The sequence below is a fragment of the Cataglyphis hispanica genome, chromosome 19, assembly GCF_021464435.1.
Source record: "Cataglyphis hispanica isolate Lineage 1 chromosome 19, ULB_Chis1_1.0, whole genome shotgun sequence".
Lineage (NCBI taxonomy): Eukaryota > Metazoa > Arthropoda > Insecta > Hymenoptera > Formicidae > Cataglyphis > Cataglyphis hispanica.
In genome coordinates, this window is record NC_065972.1 from 2,579,554 (window position 1) to 2,605,925 (window position 26,372).

At 37.1% G+C, this 26,372-nt stretch overlaps 1 protein-coding gene across 1 annotated transcript in view; it reads left to right on the forward strand.

Annotated features, from left to right (window-relative positions):
* Positions 1-1,058: 1,058 nt before the first annotated feature.
* The window catches only part of LOC126856574 (low-density lipoprotein receptor-related protein 2), a 38,963-nt gene continuing 13,649 nt past the window's right edge, over positions 1,059-26,372 (forward strand). The window contains exons 1-12 of the mRNA XM_050605196.1: positions 1,059-1,556; positions 15,397-15,513; positions 18,345-18,476; positions 19,905-20,159; positions 20,456-20,710; positions 20,960-21,076; positions 21,140-21,990; positions 22,268-22,769; positions 22,915-23,668; positions 23,846-24,562; positions 24,704-26,060; positions 26,145-26,346. Coding sequence (XP_050461153.1) covers positions 1,382-1,556; positions 15,397-15,513; positions 18,345-18,476; positions 19,905-20,159; positions 20,456-20,710; positions 20,960-21,076; positions 21,140-21,990; positions 22,268-22,769; positions 22,915-23,668; positions 23,846-24,562; positions 24,704-26,060; positions 26,145-26,346 — 5,434 coding nt within the window. The 5' untranslated portion in view covers positions 1,059-1,381. The remainder of the gene's footprint in view (positions 1,557-15,396; positions 15,514-18,344; positions 18,477-19,904; positions 20,160-20,455; positions 20,711-20,959; positions 21,077-21,139; positions 21,991-22,267; positions 22,770-22,914; positions 23,669-23,845; positions 24,563-24,703; positions 26,061-26,144; positions 26,347-26,372) is intronic.

A 26,372-nucleotide genomic window follows, 5' to 3' on the forward strand; every position in this document is an offset into this window, starting at 1 on the left:
ATCGAATACGGACATATCATACGGATCGTCGCGTCTTTTATCGTCGCGATGCCAACTCGTGATGAAGCTTCTCGAGGTGGGAGGCGGAAAAGCCGCAATTTTCAGTTACATCGCGGAATTTTCCAAATTCATTTACCTGATATGTATGTGTGAAACGATTCGACGTAAAGCTCTCGGAGAGAATTCGAGAAATCACAAGTGTCGTAACACAAGCCAGGAATAATTGCCATTCGTCGTAAATTGTCAGGAAATGTAGGCATTAATGATATATACGAATCGCGTAGATATAAAACGATGAAAAAGATATTCCGAGGATTCGATAATATTTAAAGATTTTTCCACTGTTGAGAAATGAAGAAACAGTATACTGAGCGTTTTTGTCGTTCTCGTGTGAAAGTTTCTTTCTACGGAAATTGTTCTTTTCTTTGACGCATAATCGCGTAAAACGCGTCGCTCAAATTAGGGGACTGGGTCCAATAAAAAGACCCTCTCGACTTTCGTTTCGCACGCTTGAACTCGCGGTCGTTCACAGTTTTCTAGTTTGTTTAATTTTCAAGACAAAAATTAATTCGCTAGGATGTTCTCTATCCCTTTCTTTATAAATCATTATCTTAAAATTATATTTATATTTCTAATTACATATTTATAGTTATAATTATATTTATATTTATAATTATTTTTATATTTATAATTATATTTATATTTATAATTAAAAAGAAAATTTTTTTTCTAATTATTTTATTATAATTATATCGTGCTTATAAATTTTTATATATTATAACGCACGTTGTGAAATATTACAGCGCGTTGTAAAAAGAAATGAGATAAATGGATATTTCTTTTTTTCTTAATAAAAGATTTTTTGATTTCAGATTCTCTTTATCTCCATCTCTCGATGATTGCCGACAAAAGCTGCAAATTTGAAATCGGAGCAAGTCTCGCGCGTTCTTCTGTTACCAAACTGTCGGGCGACGGGCCCTCTCCACCACCTCGGCTTGATTAGGGAGGGGCGCGATGGCGCCATGTTGGGTCCGCGAGCGGCACGCATCAGTCGCCCGATGACTGCGACCGTGTCAACGTCGTTATGCACGAGCCATGAATTGAACCCGCGTTTGCTCGTGTCGCGCGTCCTTTTCGTTTTTTATCTTTTTTTTTTAATTTATTCCTCGTATCCGTCTGTCGCTCGCGGGACGAGTTGGGAATTCACCGTCTGAACGAAAGTGAAGATCGGGAAGAGAGTTTCCGCGCGCGCCACTCGTACATAAACGCGTGCGAAAGTGTGTGCGTGTGACTCTTGTCGTCTACCTCTGACAGAGAACGCGGTGAAAGAGAGCGAGGAGGATCGACTGAGATAGAGAGAGAGAGGGACAACCGGCGTGCGATGGCTATGCGGCCTCGGCGCGTCGATTCTTCCGGTGGTGAACGCGCTTCCGGAAGTGTCGAGAACTCGATCGGGAGTTTATCCTCCGTGCGATGGACCGTCAGGACTACGCTCGTCGTCGCAGCCACGCTCGCCGTCCTCTTCGGCGTCGCAGACGTTGCAGCTATCAGATCGAGTGAGTTTTTCTTTTTTTCAATTTCTTTTTGCCGCTACGAGAGATCCGCTTTCGCCGATAGGGGAAAGCAATCTATCGATCATTTTCAAGTTTATCTTGAAAATATCCGCGACTACGTGCAAGGCGAAAAAGTAAAGATAGCAAAGGGATATCTCGTAATTTTTCGCGGACGATTTATGAACGTGTTTTTCGACTGTTGATTATATTAACAGTCAAATTTCTGGCCAAGTATTTTTTGTTTATATTTTTCTCGCTTGTTTTAAAATTGTTTGTTTATACTTTTTTTTGCCTCTCAAGCATTTCTTTGTAGAATGCTTGTTTATGCGATTTCATACCTCCTTAATCTTTTTTACTAAACATACATTTTACTTCTACAATAATGAATATTTATTATAGTATTATTATAAGTGCTTGTGAGAGATTACATACGAATAGAGATGTATTGATAAATTTGAAAGTTTAAGAAAACATTTTTGCTTTTAATTGAAAAATTTTTTTAAAGCCTTTGTTTTGAATTGAATTTTGAAAAACTTGATCGACATATTATAAACGATTTAAATATTGATGAGAAATAGGTGTATCCTTCGATATCACGGATATCAAGTGTGTCGATCTTGTCGGTCGGATTTGACCCACTATCAAAGTGGTAAAACGGTAAATACAACTTCATATAAAGAGGTCTTTCATGTTTTGACTTCGAAGATTTTTAGTTGAAGATTTTCGTAATAAGATTTTCCTTTTAAAACTTGCACTCGCGGATTTTAATTTGCCACATATATGCAATAAATAAGCGGCAATGATCGCTCGACATATTTTAGATAAATAAGTTTGTTATTTTCCACTTATTATGGCAATTTGATTAGGGCTAATATCGCTCAATCAAATACACTTTTCTATGTTGAAATTTCTAAATCTAGTTTTTTTTTTTTATTTTAATTCAATGATTAATATTTAAGCCTCTCGGCCTTAATTTATTTTAATGACAAATTTTAAAAAATTTATTATATCTTAATGATATATTTATTATATCTTAATAGATATTTCACCTTAATAAATATTTCATATTTAGTTTATCTGAAGAAAGAGACTCGAGAGAAGTAATATATATCATATATAATAAATATATCTCTCATACATTCTCCACGCTTTTAATTCGGTTGATTTTCTGTTTAATTAACAAAAGAATCGGTAGAATATAAATATCAAAAACCAATATTTGCATTTGTGTTTGTCATGAGAAGAGTCGACCACATATTGTCTTTTTCGGAAGATTGGAATTAACTTGCCATTTAACGGAATGAAAGATCAAGCTTGGCCGGTTCCGTCTTCTTTTCTTTTTATATCATGTTGAATACTGACACTGCCTACTGTTATCATAGTGCAAACTGTTACGTTTACTTTTTTCCTGCACCCGCGTGGGAGGGAGAGAGATAGGTGAGCGTGTGGGTCGAAAAGATGGGAACCGGTTTCACCCGCGGGGAGGGAGGAGAGAGAGAGAGAGAGAGAGAGAGGCTCCAGGAATAAAAACTTTAGTGTTCGCCCACGGACAGAATATTTGACCGGTTCATCTAGATCTAGGTTTCCTAACTTTTCGTACTCTTCTTATCAGCTACCTCTTCAGAGATCCACGTATATATCCACGTCGTTTTCGAAGGGAAAACCGGTTTTATCGGAGATTTCGTGGAAAAAGTGTGACACAACGTTCCCGTCTAGGTTGCGGAGGGATTATCAAAGGCACCGCGGATATATATTTGAAGGATCCTTACAATAACGAGATGCGCTCATTACATTTCTAATGATTCTTCATAAATCATTGACATTGTGAACTTCATTAACAGTTCTTAATCGGTATATAAATAAAAAGGCGAAACTTTTCCGCTAGAAATACCGTAAGCATACGCAGAAATTACGCTGACTCTGGCTTGTTTTATCAGAAAAAATAAACGCGGATGAAGAAAAAGCAACGTTACTTTATTTTACAATATTTGCAATATGAAAAAGCTTTAATTTTTTTTTAATGCTAAAATTAATTTTTATATTTATTTATTTTTAATTTTTATACTTATTTTTATTACATTTTTTTTTTATATTAAAAAAACGTACAAATGTAAGAAAAAAAAGTAGTATAAAAATATTATACTACAAGTTTGTAAAAGATGATTTATGAATCGTAATATATTGATGCGCAAAATCTTGCAATGCTCTTTTCGAGCGGCATTTCTTTTGCTTATTAATCTAACAATTGCTAATCTATTTTTCACGCAAAAATTCCAAATTCAACCTTCAGCAGTCTATTTTGATCGCAGACTATTTATAGACAGTTATTTTGCAGTCTTTCCGCAGCCATTCCGCGAGCGATATTAAATGAGCAATTTTTTTCTTGTCTACACACGTGCATATTATACACATAAATGCATACATTCATATTTGACGCATATGATACATGCAATCACGAAGATAACGTCGACAGCATCAGGGGGTAAATATCAATATGTTGTCGATAGGCTAAATTAAATCTTTGACCTTCTATCCCGATAAATTCGTTACTCAATCCAGAGTGCGTTTAAAATGTTATCAACGTCATTTAATATGTCAACTCGTATCTTTTTTACAGCGTAACAGGTGGATTTTATAAATAATATTTTATATATATATATATCTTTTCTTTTTTTATAATAAAACTTCCTGTTAGATTTTAAATTTTTTTATTAAACGGAGAACTATTGTTGCATTTTTCCACTATATGACTTTATTTTATTATCGTACAACATAAATTTACTTTAAAAATTTCGAATGCAAAATCTTTTCTTCTCTGACATGACATTTTTTCACATAATCTTTACTCACTATTAATGAGATAGCAAGGATACATAGTCACCTATTATTACTTTTATTTACGACAATGATCAGTTCTTTCCCATTTCAAAAAAATATGTAAAACTTAAAAGCACGATATTACGATCTTTTTGATAAAAGAAAAAGTAAAGTTGTTCAAGATATCGCGTTCCAAGGGGGGAGGGGAGGGGAGGTTATATTTTAAAGACACATCTTTCGAAAATTCTCTAAAAGCATCTCGCGAATGGCAAAAAGCTCAGGCATTGTAAGCCATGAGAGGGAACAAGTGGAACGAATCAGTGGGTCGACAAAACGACCTTCGTACTCGAGAGCGTCGCGAGTTTGCAAGCTCTGATTCCCGCAATGCGCGCAGAAGACGAGAAAGTTCTTTCCCCGAAGAGTCAGTGGTTCTTGGATGTATTTAGAGCCGATCTCTCCTTATAGCGACAAAATAATTTAACGGCGAATTTTTTCGAAATTTTCCAATCTATTGGTTGCTGTTAAATGCATCCGTTTATCTTCAATTTTTTACATTTGAAATTACATTCTTCTTGTTTGAATAAAATATGAAAAATTGTATGGATGGTTAAATATGGCATTTGAATAATTTTCAATAATCTGTACTTTTTGATTGAAATTTTCGAAATTTTTGAACGCGAGGTTCACGATCGATATCAACGGGGAGAAAATGAACGAGGAAGTTTTTTTCCTGTTACATAAATAGATTTCAAATGTTACCCTCAAAATTCAACGCGACGAACGATTTCTCCGAAATTTTCCGAGGAAAATTTCATGTCGTTCTCACACGGAACGACAGCATTTTTTTGCGGTCGGAGGAAACGACGTTTCCTGAATACGAAATCGAATAGCGGCATCGGCGGAAACTCACGAAGTCACGATCGGCGGATAGTCAACGATGTGGCCGGCTGAACTAACTCTCGTAATAAGAAGCAATGTAAAACGAGAGGAAAGAAATTGCAGCAAATGTTACACAAAAAATTGCGATAATTAACGGTCTCCTATATATTGTTTACAAGAGAAAAAGCTCTGTTTTTAATTCATATTTATAGAAAATAATTCCCAATTGCAATTTCTATTCCTTTACTACTGTTTAACGATCTTTGAGCTTGTATTGGTTTCATTTACGTCCGTCTAGACGTGACGTTTTATCACGTGTGATTGATCGGTCGTTGCTATATTGAAGCGTATTTTACCGTCTCGACTATCTCAAGGAATCGAAGAATATCATTGTCAAAAATATGTATTTGTCAAAATATTTATTTGCATATATGTACACAACGCACACATATATATATATACGTATATTTTTGCAATATACATATGAAGCTGCATTCGAATTAGAACATCTAACATAAGTAACATAATTACAATTACTAATCTCTCTTTCTCTCTGTCTCTTCTACTAATAATGATGTGAAAAAATCCGTTATTATCCACATACATTGTCAAATTCGACTCGTAAAACATGTATTGTAAAACAATGCACAAAATTCTTTTCCCAATGATAAGCAGAGCCCCATTGATAATAATACATACTATGTGACTTGAGATGGAGGCTTTCTCATAGAGAAGCCCGTTGTTCGAAAACAACAGCCGTTTAACACTGCGCGGACAGACGCGAGGCGTCGAATAAATTTATAGGTGAGGAGGGAACTCGGCGCGAGAGCGAGAGGGCCACCCGTTCTCCAACGTGCGGTTGTCCTTCTTCCTTCTCGCTTGCGTTTCTTGCGTTCGCTCGCGGAGAGATAGCTCGGGCTCTCCTCGTGGCATGGCAGGTAAAGTCAGTAGGCGGACACAGGTTCGTTCACCTCGGCCTAGCGGCCGACCGGATAGCGGGACCCTGGCTTTCCAGTGAGCCCGTCGTCGTCGCCGCCGCCGTCATCGTCATCCTCGTCTTCGTCTTCATCTTCGTCGTCGTCGTCGTCGTTGTCGCGTGGTAATCGCTGTTTGATCATACACTCGTGCAACACATTCGTGCAAATTACGTGTGCACGCGCCTCGTGCACTTATTTCTGTAGCTTGACACTCACAGGTACCAGAGTTTAAATGTATCTGTGTGTGCCGCGCGCTCTGTTGTCTCTGTCACATGCGTTTATTGAATTATTACGACGGTGGCCTGACGGTGTGGACTGGGTATTAGCCATCTACCTACCTTAATTGCATTCAACCGGTCGATCAATTTTGTTTCTCTTTTGCAAATTTGAAACGAGTCGTTTTATCCTAATTTTGACAAATGATGTATTCTTGTTTGAAGATATTTTTTAATTATGGTACACATCTTTATTTTTTATTTATAGTTTCATTGTGATTTTTTTATCAAGAAATCTACTTGTAAATTTTCTGCAAGTAAGTAGAAAGAGAGGAACTAGTTTTTTTTTCATTTATATTTTTAAAATCTTATTCACCGAAATCTTTCATTCAGTAATGTCATAATAATTTTTATTAAACTCGTAACATTAATATCAACGACATGTGTTTTAATCTGATTCAATATTTCTAATTGAAAAAAAAAATCTGAAATTCTATGAAAATCATCTCTCTTTGCGAAATATATGATATAAAATACGTTTCCTTGTAATTATAATATCAAAATATGAATTTGTATGTCATTACATCAGTTATAATATCTGATCTTTTTTAATTAAAAAAGAAGTATATTTCAAATTTTTACTGACATACTGAAATTGATTATATTTTATCAGCATGTATTAAACCGGCGTCATAAATTGCAGGAAGTATACAAGCGTATCGTAAAATTGTTCGATAAAGAAAAATTTGCGTCGGATGATTCGTCGTGAAAAAAATATTTATTGAATCATGTCTTCGCGTGTTATCTGCATATAAGATAATGGACGTATTTCATCATTACATATCATCAAAGACACGCGTTGCTTCTCGAAATATTCCTTGTGTATATAATCCGGAACTTATTTTAAAGAAGGAGTCAAGTCCTTTGTAAAAAGACTGGCCGAAGTATATATCCGAAAAATTAAAAATTTAAATAAAAAAACTGTCAGTCAGATAAATTCCCATTAAAATCCCAAGTTTTCTGGTATGAGAGATAAATTTTTTTATTTCATAGACGTATTTATAAAACTTAAAGCGAGATATATACAATGGATTGTCAAATACACTTCAATCAGAATGTCAATATAATTTAGAGATTTACCTATATGAGCGTGGGGATCTTCATTCCTTGCGAACTTTTCGTTTTTCTTTCCGCTAGTAGAATTCGCATCGTATGGCCCTTTCGCGCGATATCGTTGATACATTTTGAGCAATGCAACCGACACGAACGAGAAACGGTACATTTCCCCTCGTCGGCTTTTATAATTCCGTTTTATCGCGGATTACCGTACGTCCGTGGGTCACCTGCATATCGGCGAGAGATGGCGGCGAGCATTTTTCCAGCCGATGGCAAATTGATGCCAACCCCGCGTGGGAAACATCAACTTTCACCCATGAGACTAGAAGTGAACTCGTAGCGAGCGAGTGTAACGGCTCTCTTCGTTCTTTCAACGAATCGCGATCCAACGCTCGTTACACGGGATACCAAGAGAGGAGGAGAGGGAAATGAAGGCCTGCTTTGATCGTAATTCCAATATTTTTAAATAAATTTTTTAAGGGAGAAAAAAGGGAATGTCTCAGAAACAGGACCTACATTTTCAGAATACATAATGGATTCGCAATTCTTTTGTATTCAGCTTTACAGATGATAGATAAAAAAAAAATAGAAATTCCGAATTAAAATTAAAAAAAAAAATAAATTCCACACTTTGAGATCTTTTTCAGCTTCCGTTATTTAATAATATTAAATTATTAGATTAATCATGTGTGATTTAATTGGCCTTTAGCAAAACTTATAGCTCATTAATTATATCATGAGGTTTTTTTCGATATGTTTATATATGATTCACACGAAATACATATGATTCACATGAGAATGGATTCGTGTCGCAAATACCGTTTAACGATATCGCATAATGAATTGTTCGTATTTACAAAGAGTCGAGTTGTTCAATTATTCATGCGTTCGCGTTATCTATTGTCCATAGTATTGAAATAATTTGACTTTAAATAAATACTTTGTAGCTATAATCAGAGAAAATCTTTGCTGTATGCTCGAAAATTAATTTATTCGCTTCACAAATCGAGGATTTTATTTTCATCTATTTAATCATTCCTCGAATTTTTTTCTCCAAAACTACTCATTTTATCTCGATCTATGAAAATTATAGCAAGCTAATATATCTTTATCTTATCGAGACGAATCTTACAATTTAATAAAAAATATATGACATTTTCTGCAATCTCTCTTTGATCTTATTGAGGAAGACACGAGCGTAGGACATAAAGGGATAGGGACAGATGGAGAGATAATTGCGACGAGAAATTTTCGGGATTATTCTTTTGACGCGATAATCGAAATTAATCGACGCGAATACGCGCGATACATCCTACATCGCAACTACAGTGTCCGCAGTCTAGATTCTAACAGGCCGGGTTCTATACTCAGTCAGCGGATTCTTCGAGGTCTCGTGACGAGTGTGCATCTCGTGCGTGCGTGCGTGCTTGCGCACCCGAGATGCACCCGAGCGCACATGTATTACCTGCACATGCAAACGCCGAATTGCAGGACATTAAACCCCGATTGAATGTAGATTCGTGCTCGAACGAGCGCGGCGAATCGAAGGCGAGGCTCGCTGCGCCGAGTGTAGCGAGGAGGAAGAAATCCTCTTGATAGCAATGACACAACGTCGCATTGACTTATGACTTATATACAATCTTTACAATGTAAGTTATTTTTACATGGAAGAGGAATATTCCTGTCTCTCGTATCATTCTCATTCGAATCGATGAAACGGAGTCTGTGTGTAATCTCGCTACAATCGATTGTAAAATGTATTTTAATTTAATACATTTTTTATAAATTTTATATAGTGAGGTATCAGAGAGAGAGAAAAAAGACGTCTTGATGTATTTCATTATTTAAATTAGCAGTGATAACGTGATCTCCAAAGTTGTCATTAAAAATTTTTTTTTTTTTTAGGAAATTAATTTTTTTAATCGAATAACATTTAATTCAAAGCATGTAAAATTCAAAATGAAAAGGAAGATAAGTATGTGTGCAGAAGCATCATTAAATATTTTAAAAATTAGATTTTATAAACTGATAAATGTCTAACAATAAGAAATACATAGATTCTTTTTTTTCCTCAAAAATGTTAATGCAAAATGATGTTAAAAGAGTCAGAATCGTGCAAATTAAATTACGCGAAATTTTATTCCGAGAGGGAGGCGTCTGATAATTCGCAGCGCGTAATCGAATTAGCGCTACGATGTGGCACAGAAACGAAGAAAGGTCAATGGCTTTCGAGTGTCACACGAAAATCGAATTGTGACAGCTCGTCATAATTACGACGCGTCACTCGTTATACCGGGTGATTCGAACAAAACCGGTTAATAGTTAGGTGCTGGTACATTTTTTCGTAACGTAAACTCGTGACGTGGAATAGAGTTTCTATTTCCCTGAGTGACAAAAGCGAAGAATTAAAATTTTATCCTCGCGTAAAAGAAATTTATTACGTTGAAATTGAAGGAAAGAAACTTGAACCGATACATATTGACTCATTGTATATCCGTGATGCAAATACTTTTATAAGAAATATGTACGATCGATATTTTTATCGATCGTTGAGTTTCTTGCGCCTTGATACCTGCCGGAGGAAAGTATCGGAAATAAAAATTGCGTTTCCGCTCACCGACGTGTAACGAGCCAGACGTTCGTGCATTAGCACGACCGAGCGTTAATTACCTTAAACGTTTCGCTAATTCTTTCCATATCGCAATCTACTTAAAGATTATGTCTCGCGCGTGCGGATGCGTATTCTTAACCGCTCGGTGCATATTGAGCACATTTTTTCTCGTAAAATTTTGCGTACCATTTTCTCGCTTGTATCAATTATTTATAATATTTTTAAAAATTATTATATCAATTATTTATATCATTTTTAAAAATATATTCGAACTTCTTTCTTTCTTTCTTTATTTGATCGTTTCTGATTTTTTTATCCCGAAAATTATCATCGTCGATTAATTCGAGATTTCTTCTAGTCAAAAAATATGCAAATATACATATATTTAAGGTATATCCTCGCGCGTTAAAGCTTTGCATAATTAGCGAATAATCGGGAACTGTACAGCACCTCCATCGATGTAGAGTCTCTAACCGTGGAGAGATGAGAGAATTGGCGCGACGTGAATTACAGAGGCCTCGAGAGATTTCCCTTCACCGTAGAATATCAATCGTCTGCCGTGGCCTTGTACTGCGTACTACGCGAGCCCGGTGATACGACGATAGTCGAGTGGCTGCTGAATGACACTGGCTGTTGGCACATATATGTGTCGCACGCGGCGTTCGTTGATCCGCGCGAGTTGATCCAATTAGCGATCCAGGCCGTACCGTGTCCAAGATTTCTTCGAACGTTCCTCTGGACGCGCCGACGACCTATGCCACAATTGAATTATAACCGATCGTGCTCATCATTCGGATCGTTGATAAGAAATAACGCGAGAGAAGAAGAAAAAAGTTTTTTTCTTATGTTTTCTTATATTTTTTTCTTATATTTCTGTCCATTATTATCTCACCATTTTTTTTAGAAAAATATTACAAAGAATGTGTTTTAAAAAAACATTTTTTTTTATTAAATACATCCTTAAGGGAAGAAAAGAAGAAAATTGACTTATGGAATGGAATTTACGTATATCATTTAAAATAATATTTTTTTTTTTATTAGATTATATTTAATGTGATATTAAAATACGTTTCATCAAATTTGTCGGCGATATTTTTGTTTGTAGAACACATGGAGAGAGAAAAATGTAAAGAACTTTGTCTTTACATTTTACTTAAAATTAAACTCTTAGATCTTTGAGCTCTCAATTGAGCACACCTTGAATCCAATCGATAAACGTGCCTGCACTAATTGCTTCGCATATATATATATATATATATATATATATATATATATATATATATATATATATCTGCAAATATGTATAAGCGCATACCAGCCTCTGTCGTCGCTTACATGCCTTCACTTGATGCCGCGGCACTTGAGACCGTGTCTCTCGAATCGGTCTCAATCAATAATTGCCGCGATAATGACGCGGTCTTTTGCCTACTTAATTTACCTAATCATCGGTTTTGATAGTCTACTATCAATGATTTCGTTACTATCCAGTCACAATATTCTGGTCGCGATAACGAAATTGTACGCGGACGTCACCCTTGGAGAGATCCGGTTCTCGTCCGAGAAGGTATATAAGGGATATACACTTTCCGTTTGACGACAATTTTTTATTTATCCGACGCGATAGACGGGTTGCGTTATCTTGAGATGCACGACGCTCCGCTGTTGATGCAGCAGCGGTACTTATGACTGGGCTATTGCACCGTCTGGTACGAACGGCATTGCTGAAAGAGCATCCGCCTCTCACGCGAACGCGAAGGTGAACGCCGATGTCATATAGGATGCATGTGTGTGCTTGATATATACGTTACTTAACAATACATTATATCATTACTGAAACTTGCCATTATGTAGATACACCTGCGAGCATAGCGAGATGGGTGATAGCGAATGATGAATGGACCGATTCGCTGATAAATACAATAATCGTCCGAATATCTCTTGTTTTTGTGTAATTTTCCATAATTATAAATTGAAATAGTTTTGAAGCTAGCAGTCTTATTTATTGCTAATTTTTAATCATGAATTGTTTAGTGATATAAGAGTTTGATGCAAGGATGAAAAGCAGAAGGGATTGGAGGCGAAATTTTTATGTATGAATATTAGATTTAATTTGTTCTTGTGCTTTCAATTGATGTGAGAATGTTTCTCGCAAAAGAAATTGATTTCTTGTATCTCGAAAAATTGAAGAAGAATTAATTTGAAATGTTTCTACTGTTTATTTAGCAATTTTTCTAAACAATTGTTTTTCTCATGCGAGACAAAATATATTTTGTTCATCTTTCTCTTTCACTGAAGCTGACGATAATGAACTTTGAAATCTCAGTTTAAAGCGTGAAAAAAGCATCTACCTCAGATATTGATCGAGCGATATACTTTAAGAAATTGGACGCACTTAATTTTATTTCTCCGGATCTAATGATCGATAAATCACCTCCGAATGCGCGATGGATATAATTCTCGAATATTGATTTAGGAGGAATACTGTCACACATTTCAGGAAATATGACAGTACTCCTCTTAAATCAATTTTTATTTCAGGAAATGTGACAGCATTATCTTTTTCTCTTTGCTCGACGATCGACGAAAGTTCATTGCCGTGCGATGTGAAAATATCGCGTCGAGAAAGAAAGAAGGAAAAAAAAAAATGTCGAGCACGAGTGCATCACGCGTGAATATCGCTATCTGTCTTCGATATTTGCATTCCTACTCCGCAATGCACATTCCCTCCCGACTGCCGTCGGTGCTCTGCTCGTACCAGGCCGCGCAGCCTGGTACGAACGCTGCACTTCCAAGCCGAGGCTACTTCCTCTCCTCTGCTCTCCTCTCTAGTGCCATCAGTCTCTCTCTTTCTCTCTCTTACTCTCATTGTCTCCCTCCCCCTAATCGACAACTGCTTCTCTTCTCTCGCAGCTCTTTCTTTCTTCATCCACACACACACACACACACACACACACACACACACACACACACACACACACACACACACATATATATATATATGTTTTTTCTCTCTCTTTTTTCTTTTTTATCTTTGTCTCTCTCTTTCGGGATGCCTCTTCTCTTGTAATGATGAACGTGGCTTACTTACACATTTATGCTCTCACCTCCGTGATCTCCTCACTTTCCTTCGAATTATGGTATGTTTCTGAATGTCGCAGTAGAATACAAGATTACAATTGATGAGTATACACGCTTTTAATATTTATCTATTTATATGTATAAACAAATATGATATCTTGTCTATTTCCGAGAAATTAAGTTGCTTTTTTCACTTTTTCTATTAATTTCATAGATTTATGAATCTTTTCTTGAAGGAACGTTATATTGACAAATATAATTTTGAAAAAAATCGTCTATAAAAAGTTACCATATTATATTATTTTATATTATTTATACGTTTTTATACTTATATTAACGAATACCTACTAGGAGGATATTCGCATTTCGAAAGATGCGCGTGGCATTTTCTATTTACGTATACATCGCGCGTTCCATCCGCTCGAGAGAGCGCGCGTAACAGTTTTTTTTTTTCTTTTTAACATAAATCCCGACGATTGCACGGCGATCGCAGGATCGTTTTCTCGTCCAAGGACAATATATCAAGGATCCTCCCGCGACGGGAAAGTCTCCGTAAACGGGCCGTGATTGCCATTGCGGATAGATCCTTTTAAGAGAGATTGTATTTCCTTTCAAAATGCAAAATATATATATATATATATAAATTTAGAAAACGATATATAATATAAATGCGAGTCATACATACACACAAGGAAAGCTCATTAACTTTTCATGAGGATATAATTGGAAATTATCTTCCTTTATTTAGAACGTTAATGAGCGGGAAAAATTAAGACAATGGATGTAAATCTCCCAGAGTCTCATATTTTCATAAAAATATTAGAAAATATATTTTTTTAAATTTAATTTATTAGATATTTTAATCGTATATAATTATTGAAGTATTATAATGGTTCAGTGTGTGTATTATTTTATAATTATATTTTCAGAGAATTAGGAATTATTATAATTGCGTTATTTTTTTAGAGATTATATTTTTAGAATATAAAAAATATTTTGATAAATATTTTGATCTGTTTCTCTAAAATCTTGCTAAACATTACTTCAGATGATAGTATTTGATTCAACTCGATATTGTTTGGAAAATCGTTTTCTTTTTAATTCTCAGAACAATCGTCGTTGATTAGGAACTCTTAATGTGCATCGCATAATGCAAGAAAATTCTTAGAAGAATGAAAAATATCATTACTTGGATCTTAAATAATCATCTTGTTGAAGAGAGAGGCTTGTTTCTAAATTCTTTTTTTTTATGCTAATAATTTAAACGACGCATTGCATGATGATGCTATTCGAATATTAACGGCGACATATTTGCATAACGACATTCATGAAAAATTCCGCATCGTTATGCAAATGATCTCTCATTAGTCGATAGACAAAAGTCACCTGCAAACAAATGTTGAGAGATGAAGCGCAGCAGCTTCTTATCATGCCTTTTCTTATCTCATTTCACGAATTCTGCGCAGCAAATTAAGATCGTTTCGAAGCATCATCGTACTATGTTTGGAACTTTCTCTGCCGAATAAAATTCAAATATAAAATCTTATTAAAATTCTTCATATATTTTAATAGTTAAATTAATATTATATCTATTACTTTTAAATTAATTTTTATATTTAATCTCGATAGAAATTATTTTTTTTATATTATATGCTTTTGCATAATTAATTAAAAATATTAATTTAAATTCTGTTAAAACAGTTTATATGCGAAATTAAACATAGATTCTGATTTATTGTCTTGCAGCACCGATTGTTAGTTGGCGAAAAATTGTTCACTTTATATAATTTTCAATTGAAAAAATCTTATATATTATATTTAAAAAAAAAATTTGACTTGACATTTACGCGTATTTAGCGACATTTCGGGATTCAAACTTAAGTTGCGGTTTCTTGCCGTAATTCGAGATTCAATTTCCCTCTGGTATCTTATGATACCCGCGAACAATCGAGGTGACGAAATGTGCAAAAGTTCATTGGGTCTGAGGATTCACTCGGGCCAATCGAGGAATTCTGCCTTCTAATTCTATCCTGCGGTTACACCTAGAAACGATGGCAATTCTCCGTCGGCAGGCATTGAACCTTTCACCTATCACGGCAGCAATATTGCTTCTCCGCCGATCCCTTCATGCACTATGTTTTCTGTTACAGGCGATGGCTGCGGGGATAACATGTTCAGGTGCAACGACGGCAAATGCATACAGTCGATGTTCGTGTGCGATTATCGCGGGGACTGCGATGACAATAGCGATGAAATGCAGTCGTGTCGTAAGTATCGGAATCCCTTTCCTTGTCGTTGACCTTAAAATGGCCAGGATTAAACATAATTTTTATTACACCTCGCGGTGGTTCCAGAATTATTAGTTGCGTTGTTACGACTGACGAGTTACATTAGAAATACCGCGCGACAACATATATGACATATATATGAAACCCTCGGGGAAACAATCGGTCTTCCAGATAATACGTCTTTGTGTGATTGAAATCGATTCACAAACTATTAGTGTTCCTCGAAGAAAATGCTTTGGGAATCATAACACACTTTATAGTTTGCAATTTGCATAAATAATTAAGTGAGTTTTTCTATAAATTGCTCCTTTATCACACAGATGAGAATTATTATGATACATCCTGTTTTGACGCGAGGAAAATTCCTCGACATTCTTCGATGATAAAAGACTTGTCAGATTTTATTATCGTTATATTATTATATTTAATTTTATTTATAAAATCACATCATATTCTCCCGTAATATCGATAAATACATAGTTCGTAAAGAGCGACTAGATTTTTGAGGAAATTGGAGCATGTCTTCGAACGTGCAATTTAATCGAAAAGAATGCTCCACTACTTGATGAATAATTAATGATGAAGTGCTTCGTTAAGTAATAATAAAGAGGGATGCGTGTATAATTCTCGATCGCTCGCTGCCCCCATTACTCGCGGTGAAAGAACTTTCAGAATGAAGCCATCGCCTTCATTCAGTATTCCCAGCCGTCAAGTATTTAATGGCGTTACGGCCTGTGGATATTTCGGGAAGGGACACACGTGTAAAAAAAATGTATATTTTTTTCACGTAATTTATATCGTGCCATAAATTAAAAGTTGTCGAGAATTTTGATGTGGAAAAAATTGCATCTCGGATTTTAATTAGAAATTCAGGCGAAAACGAAATAATCTGACGTTTATCGCACAACTTTTGTAGGATGCCTCGCGAATTTTTTTGGGCGAATTTTGTTCCGAACCGTTGAATTCGGTTTTAAAGTAATTATACATATATAATCGCGGCCTTGAAGCGAGCCGCATTTTTTAGCCGCGCTCTTCCTGTTTGTCCGTCGATTCGTTCCAACGAATGGAATAAACTCGGCTCGAACTGTATACGGCTTACAGGTGAATCTCTCGCGTGCCGGAAGTGCTTCGACGAAAATCTGAGGTTTCCTCTCGGAAGTGCTCAGGCTCTTTGTCCAGCGTATTTTTTTCCATATGGTCGATTACGTGACCGCTTTTTGTGATTGAGCTCCTTATCATTGGATTTACATTGCAGGAAGCGTAATGCAATTTGTGCATTGCATTAGTCTTCCGCGCAAACAAGGATGAACCAATGTCATTCGGGGACTTGGAAAATGGAAGGAAGGAAATCTCTCTCATTTATTCGAAATAGCAAAAGTTTCAAAATATTCCTTTAGGAATAATTTTTAAAAATAATTTTTAAAACAATTTTTTAAAATAATGCGATATAAAAAAAATCTCTAAAAAAATCATTCTCTAAAAAGGCTTCAATCTGACTTCAATTTTAAGACTTTTTTCGCTGCATTTATTACGCACAGTGCGGATATTAAACTTCAGCTTTCTAACATATCTTAAATTGCATGAATTCTGCGAATATATATATATATATATCCGTTTCTGTAGACTGAAAAAATTTTTTATTACGGACAAAAGATATCGGCCAGGATTTTTTTCTCCTCGGAATTCGCCGCTCTTCCTAGATCGCCGCAGCGGTCGTTTGTTATGCGGGTGACAACGCAAAACCGGAAGCAAGGCTATGACCCTCTTTCGAGGACGGTGTGCTTGAAGTGCCGCATGTCATTCGATGAAACGGACCCACTGGCACGATTGTATCTCGTTTCGCGCGGAATCAATTCCAATCTCGCGAACTAGACTTTGCTCAATTTACATCTCTCTTCCTACCGATCGCCTTAATCAGTTGCAACGAAACTCGTTTATTCGAGCCAGAATTTACTTCAACATCTTCGAAACTCGCTTGATAAATGGACATGAATTTTTCGAAACGTTTAGAGAGCAAGAATGGGGGGGGGGACAAAGTTTCTAATTTATGATTTTATAAAAAATTCCGAAGATACAAGAAAGAAAAATGTCTTAAAAAATATTCTATCGGTATTTGGAAAAGAGATAGAATTGGAGCGATTGGATCCCGGTGGTGTGGCGCGATTGTCGGACCATCCGGTAATAAACGACCGGGGGAGCTTCCCTCGGCGAATCGACGACCGGCTGATTTTATGCCGGTGCAATTATAGCACCGGTGCGATCTGTTGCGCTCTCCCGTTGCATGAACGAATCTTCGTTCGTTGTTGCTGCTGAAATTTTGCAGCAGCAGCTTGTCTTGCACAGTACCTGCGAACATCTTTTTACACTGGTTTTTACACGGATAAAGGAATACTAACGCTGATAAATATTCAACGAGGAAGCTCCCTCTTTCACGTCTGCGAAGTATCACGAATCTCTGATCAGGTTGAAGACAATGGGAATTGTTAGAGACATATTTCGGGTGTCTGAAAGAAATTAAATAATTCAAGACGCGGACAGTTATAGTAATTAAGACAGCCATTGTGTGCAAATATTGAATTAATTAAATGAAAATTGTTTGAGTCTCAAAACGCCTCAAGATCAATTTATCACATTAAAAGATAAGAGAATTAGTCATCCTAATATTTGACATTCTTATTATTGCACACACAGATTACTATTAATTTAGATTTTATAAATTAATTTATATTTTATAAATACAAATTAATAAAATCTAAATTAATAGTAAGAAAAAAAAGATTTTATAAATTAATTTCTTAATCTTATTTCAGCACCGCCCGATTGCGAGGTCGGCCAGATCACGTGTGGCCAATACACTTTCAACAAGACATACTGCATACCTCCGCATCAGCGATGTGACAAGACCGTCGATTGTGTTGATGGTACCGACGAAGATGGCTGTAGTGAGTATAATTTGCAATTAATCTTTCCCGTTTATTTTTACCTCATTGTAATCAGGTCAGTTGAGGAAAAATTTCGAAAAATTACGCTCTTATAAAAAACGATGTATGAGTACTTGCGTAAAAAATGATATACTTCGAAAATCATAATAAAATTATCGACATTGATATGTTAAGTTTATTCTTGTGATAAATATTTATGGAATTTTTTCCAAAAGCATAAATAAAAATTCGTCTCGATATCACGTGTATACGATCGCTTATTCTGCGAATAACTTTATGCAAAACTATATATATATATATATATATATTTCTCTCTCTGTCATTGTCTTTCTCTTCGATCTGTAAACAAAAGTGCAAAAAAATTCACTTATTGACGATGAGTGATCTTGAGAATATCGATCGCGTTGTTTCAGAGACATTATCAATTACTGCTGTGTCGAGAATTATGACACGATAATATTATCGACGATGACAAGGCCGCATAAGAGCATGGCTAAGTAGCTGTTACATAGCGATTGGACAGATTCTTCTTCGTATTAGAATCACCAAATTATCAGCTCAGAGATTGTGAAAATGATTTATAAACATCCTACTAGCGCTACTGATAACACTTTTCTCTCTCTCTCTCTCTGTCTCTTTCTCTCTCTCTCTCTCTCTCTCAATGCAAGCGTTGCAATATTTAACGTTAAGAAAAATGTAAGAGCGTGCACTTTGTAATTATATCTCAGTTGTTATCGTAATTATTTTTCAATTGTTTCATAGAATGACATTTTGAAGTTTTGGAAAAGAACAGAGGCAATGTTTTTGTCTATCAAGACGTTCCGCGACTGTAATAACTCGATCGTGATTTTAAAAAATTCGCAAGCTTTGTTCCTCTTGCTTTTCTCGCCACTCTTATCTTAATATCGCACGAAGCAAGCGAGGAAAAGTCACGTTCCGAACTATCGGGCTCATTTCGCGCGTTTATCGGCGGTGCGAACGTGTCGCAACAGGTGATACATCGTGATACGGTCGCGCATTATGGTTTGTAGTTAATGCGAATTATCACGCGAGACTCTGCTCGGACTCCAGAAGCGTGATCAACTCAAGATCGGACTTTTGACGTTACGTTGTGTAAAAGTAACACGTGCGCATTGCTCGTCACGTTTCGCGTTTTCAAGCGACGTCGCTGGCGAAAATGTCTTTATCGTATACGGGCCTATTGATCCTCTTTAATTCTCCACATATTCATACGCGAAATAATTTCTTTCATAGACAAATAAATAAATGAAACATGAAAAAATTTAACACGATTTATTTTTCTTAACACTTTTACATAAGCATTAAACAAAACATCGATTTACATAATAGAGAGAACGCGAGGAAACATTTTTTTTTGTATAAACAAAGAAAGACAAAGAAATGATAAGAATGTGGTATATGTTACAGTATACAGAAAGTGCTATCCGGACGACTTTAGATGTATCGGAACTATCCCGGAGCTTTGCATACCCAAAGAAAAGAAATGCGACGGTTACCTGGACTGCCGGAACGGTAGGGACGAGGAGAGATGCGATAGCAACATGAAGCCGGCTTGTCGATTGGACCAATTCAGATGTAATACCACGCAACGTTGCATCGAGCAGAACATGAGATGCAATCACCGGGACGACTGCGGCGACAACAGCGACGAGGAAAACTGCAGTAAGTTAGCTGTTTTTTTTTCTCTCTTTTTTTTGCATTTGTATGGTTTGCTCCTCTAGCACATCATTACTCTTACTTCCAACTTTCACAAAATTTTGATATGCGATTTATATATACATTACTTTTTCTTATTTTTCTTTCAGTTAATTTATTTAATATTTTGTTTTTTAATTATATTTAGAAAAAATTACATTATAATATTTTTTTAACAGATATACAATTGTTGCGGAATTAAAATTCAAGTTACGACGATTCTTTTAAATCGATCATCAATCAAAATCTTTGCTGATTCACAGATTTTCCGCCCTGTACCAGTGACCAGTTTCGATGCGCCAATGCACTCTGTATTCCCATAGCATATCATTGCGACGGTTACAAAGATTGTCAGGATGAGTCCGACGAGAAATCTTGCACAGTGACAGTTTGTCCAGGAAACAAGTTTATGTGCCCGAAAGGTGCCCCGGATGGAAAACCATTATGTATCAATCGATCTCAGCTGTGCGATGAAAAGCGAGACTGCGAGGACGGAACGGATGAGGAAGAAGCATGTTGTAAGTGCATTAAATATCTCTTGTTACTTCCGATATTGAATATAAAAAATGCCAATATAAAAGAATCAGATATGTGTAGTTTAAAAGAGCTATTGTTTCTTTTTCTGATTTTCTGATTTTCTGAATGATATTAGCAGTCATTAATAGTTATATAAGTCTTAGTCATAATAATTGTGCAAAGAGAGAATTAATATAGGCATTAACAACATGAAAACAAATTAAAAAGCACGAAGTTTCTTTATGTTACAGCAACGAGTATGTGCGGCTCACTTGGTTGTCAACATAAATGTCAAGCGTCCCCTACTGGAGGAACTTGTTATTGTCCCGAGGGAAGAATCCTGGCCAATGATTCACGGATGTGCATCGGTAAGTTATTTAACAACAAAAATTTATTCAGCAAATTAAAATCTTTTCCGCATTTTTTTCCAGATCGAGACGAATGCTCCGAGTGGGGCTTCTGCGAACAGCTATGCGAGAACACGGATGGGTCGTACATATGTCATTGTGCGCCCGGTTTTATTCTTCATGGACGCAACAAGTGTCGTGCTCAGAACACCTCTGTCTTGGAACTTCTGCTTGCTCAGGACCGCGCGATATGGCGATTGAGTGCGACTGGCGAGGATCGCAAGATAATCGCGAATACCACCGGCGCCAGCGGAGTAGACTATCTTTACTCGCAAAATTTGTTCTTCTGGAGCGACACAAAGACGCGAAAGGTACACTCGGAATCTTTTAACTACAACATGCCTCAGGTGGACATCAGTATAGCGGGTTCCTGGGGACCTGTGGCTATCGCGGTAGATTGGATCGGCAATAAACTCTACGTGGTGGATTCCATCGCGCAAAAAGTAGACGTACTCGAGTTGAATGGACGTTATTATGGAATTGTTGTGGGCTCCAATCTTACCAATCCGGCCGATATCGCGCTTGATCCCACGAGAGGTCTCATGTTCATCGCCGACAGCAAGCAAGTTCTTCGTACTAACATGGACGGTACTAATGCATTTTCTGTCGTTTCTGAAGCGGCTTACAAGGTCTCCGGTGTGGCCGTTGATATCATCGCCAAAAGAATTTACTGGTGTGACTCTCTGCTGGATTACATCGAGACGGCAGATTACAGAGGTCGCAATAGGGTAATGATTCTCAGAGGTTTACAAGTGCCATCCCCAATCAGACTTACCCTCTTCGAGAACAGAATATTCTGGACGGACGGCACTAAACAAGCCGTCATGAGCGTCGATAAGACTCAAGGAGATTATTCCATCCAAAGCGTGTTTAAGGTACAAAAATGATAAATAATTTTATAAATTTACTTATATATATTATATGAAAGTATTTAGCATATGCTTTAGTCGCAAAATGAAAGTAAAAGTCAATTTGATTGACTGTAATGCTATTTAGCTAATGAATTCTCTCTTGAATTAATTGCTGATGATCAGATATTGATTAATAGCTATTAGAATCCTTTTTTTCTTGAAAAATAAAAATTGATAAAGATTCGAAGAATTTTCATTTATATTGTAGTGTTTAGTATTATAATAAATAATTTCTCTTCAGATACGCGACGCCAAGGCTATAAAAGTCTTTCATCCGCTCTTGCAACCCAGCGTTTCCAATCCTTGCGGCAATAACAACGGTGGTTGTCAGCACATGTGCATCGTTACCGCCTCGAGCGATCAAAGCAATCGATTAGGTTATCGCTGCGCCTGCCACATTGGATGGCGATTGGCAGGCGATATGAGAAATTGCAATCTGGTGCAAGAGTTCCTCATGTATTCCCAGCAAAGATTTATTAAAGGCCGCATACTAAATCCCGTAATGGAAGGCTTTAGCGACGCTATTCTACCAGTAGTATCCAGACGGGCACGATTTGTTGGATTGGATTATGATGCGCACGATCAATACATATATTACAGCGATGTTCTTCAAGATGTTATATACAGGATACACCAGAATGCTACCGGACGAGAAATTGTTTTGGCTAGCCAAAACGAAGGAGTGGAAGGACTTGCGGTCGACTGGGCTGCAAAAAACTTGTATTACATTGATTCGCGTAAAGGTTTGTTGATGACAAAGTCTTATTAAATCTTCAAATTTGTTATTAGTTTTCCAGTCGAATTAATTTGTAATATTATTTTTTGACAATTACTAGAGATTATAAAAAGATTTATATTTAGCTGATTGAAATTTTTTATTTTTTACAGGTACACTGAATGTACTGAGCACACGGAACGTCACATATCGGCGAACATTATTGAAAAATCTTAAGCGCCCTCGCGCGATCGTGATTCATCCAAATCACGGATACATCTTTTTCTCTGAGTGGGATCGTCCGGCTAACATTAGCCGAGCTCACGCCGATGGTTCCAACCTGATCGTTTTTAAGAATCTGACCCTTGGTTGGCCGAATGGACTCGCAATTGACTTTAACAAAGATCGATTGTATTGGTGCGATGCTCTCTTAGATCACGTACAACACTCGAACTTAGACGGCACGGACGTACGTACGGTGAATTCCAGATTGATACGACATCCGTTTTCCATCGCCATTCACGAGGACTGGATGTACATTACCGATTGGCGTCTTGACGCCATTATCCGGCTGCATAAAGAAACCGGCGAGCAAGAGGCTATCTTGGTACGCGAACCCGCTACCAACAGGCTTTACGGCGTAAAAGTCTTTAGTCGCGAGATTCAAAAAATGACAAATAATCATCCTTGCACTGTTAATAATGGTAATTGCGAAAAGCTTTGTTTCGCTATTCCGGATAACTCCTCACACTCCGATACTATCTCATTCCCTGGCAAGCCACCTGCACCGAGGCTTACTTCGATATGCGGATGTCCTTATGGAGAACGTCTTCAGGACAATGGCAAAAGTTGCGCCGCGGATCCTGACGGGGAACCAGCTGTGCAGGCTTGTCCTCATACTTGGGATTTTACTTGTGCAAATCAGAGGTAATATAATGATATGTACTTTTAGAATTGATAATTGAGATTAATTGCTTTCATTTTTGCGTCAATTAATATGTAACAAACTCCTTGGAAGAAAGAGAAAATTTAGATTTTGTAAATTCAATTCTATGCAACTGCAATAATTTTTAATATTTTAATTTTTAATCGATCTGTTTCCAGGTGTGTTCCAAAGTCTTGGGTGTGCGATGGTGAGAATGATTGTTTAGACAACAGCGATGAAATGCAAAACTGCACAAAACCGACATGTAGCGCAAACGAGTTTCAATGTAAATCCGGTCGCTGTGTACCAATGACATTCCATTGTGATACCGAAAACGATTGTGGTGATTATAGTGACGAGATGGGCTGTCCTAATGTTACTTGCAGCGCTAATCAATTCGCCTGCGCCAACAACCGTTGCATCCCCGCGACTTGGAAATGCGATTCTGAAAACGACTGCGGCGACAGCTCCGACGAGGGCGAATTTTGCGCAGCAAAAACTTGCTCATACTTTCAATTTACTTGCCCGCGTTCCGGTCATTGTATACCACAGTCCTGGGTGTGCGACGGTGACAGTGATTGCTTCGATCACCAAGACGAAATGGATTGTCCACCGGTTACCTGTCTCAGTACGCAATTCACATGCGCGGATCAAAAGATGTGCGTTCTAGCGTCATATAAGTGTGACGGTATTAGTGATTGCAACGATGGTTCGGATGAAGTAGGCTGCCCGTCATTAGCACCGGATCAGTGCAACGTCGATAAGCAATTCCGATGTGTCAGTTCTGCAATCTGTATACCGAGGAGTTGGTACTGTGACGGTACTGCGGATTGTCCGGACAAATCCGACGAACCACAATCATGCGGAAAGGTTAACTGTCAGACAGGATTCTTTAGGTTTGTTATATTTTTTAATTATATTTTTACATTTTTATTCTTAGAGAACTTGAAATGAAATGAAAATTAAGAAAATGTATATTTTATTTTCGCCAAATTCGATCGATTTAAGTTAATCTAATTTGATTGAATGCCTCACAGATGTCAAAATGAGAGATGCGTATTCAAAGCGTATATTTGCGATGGTAAAGACGACTGCGGGGATGGTTCCGACGAGGACACCGAATTACACGCATGTGGTCCTCCTGTATTCAAATGCGAATCTCAACAGTGGAGCTGTCCAAACGTAACAAATGTCTGCGTAAATGTGACTAGCGTATGCGATGGTAAATTGGATTGCCCTAATGGAGTGGACGAAGGGCCCGGTTGTGATCTTGCCGAATGCATTCATCAAGGTGGATTATGCAGTAACGATTGCATCCGGACTCCATTCGGAGCGCAATGTGTTTGTCCAGCTGGCGAAGAGCTCATTGACGGCTATTCATGTCAGGACATGAACGAATGCGACACGCCGGGAAGATGTTCGCAAATCTGCGTGAACACCAAGGGTAGCTACTATTGCAACTGTGTGGATGGTTACACGTTACAGAAAGATAAACACACGTGCAAAGCATATAATCACACTGCGGCGTTCCTGATTATTTCCAATAGACATACTATTTTGGTGGCTGATCTTCAGGATCAAGCATTGGAACGAGTTCCTATCAACGTGGAGAATGTCGTAGCGACTGCCAGTAATATGCACACTGGCACCATTTTTTGGTCTGATATGAAATTGAAGCGAATTTCGCGACTGGATCGCGGTAGCGATCCTCAAGATATCATCAGTACCGGTTTAGATTTAGTGGAAGGTCTTGCCTACGATTGGATAGGTCAAAATCTATATTGGTTAGACTCAAAATTGAATACAATCGAAGTAGCTAAGGAAACTGGAGTTGGAAGAATGATTCTCGTTAAGGAGAATATCACGCAACCTCGTGGAATGTGTTTGGATCCTAGTCCAGGTGCAAAATGGCTCTTTTGGACCGATTGGGGTGAGAATCCTAGAATCGAAAGAATCGGAATGGACGGCTCTAATCGATCAACTATCATCAGTACGAAGATTTATTGGCCTAACGGTCTGGCGTTAGATATTGCAAATCGTAGGATATATTTCGCGGATAGCAAATTAGACTTTATTGATACTTGTCTTTACGACGGCAGCAAGAGAATCCAAGTTTTAGCTAGCTCACATTATTTATTGCATCCTCACTCGCTTACGCTCTTCGAGGATACTATGTATTGGACTGATAGGCAGCTCAATCGTGTGCTTTCTGCGCACAAATTTAAGGGTTCTGATCAAATGGTGGTTTCGCATCTAATCTCACAACCACTTTCCATCCATGTACATCATCCAGTATTACAGCCTATCACTGCGAATCCTTGTGCTAATGTTTCTTGTGAACATCTGTGCCTCCTATCGCCTAGTAATCCAATGGGCTATAATTGCAAGTGTCAGGTAAGCAGTTATTATATAAGAGATTCTTAAATGTCATTTACATTGCGAACTTATAAAATTTTTGTCTCATCTTGTTTATTCTAGATTGGATTCAAATTATTGCCCAATGGACGCTGCATGGAAGAAGAGACGCCATACTTGATGATTCTCCGGGGCTCTCAAGTCGTCGATGTTTCCTTAACACCCGGAGAAAGTAAAACTGGATATATTACGCCTATTGTTGGCGTGGAAAACGGAAGATTTATCGACTATGATAGAAAAGATCGTATCATTTATTGGTTGCAAGGTATTTATATTTTATTAATTATTTTT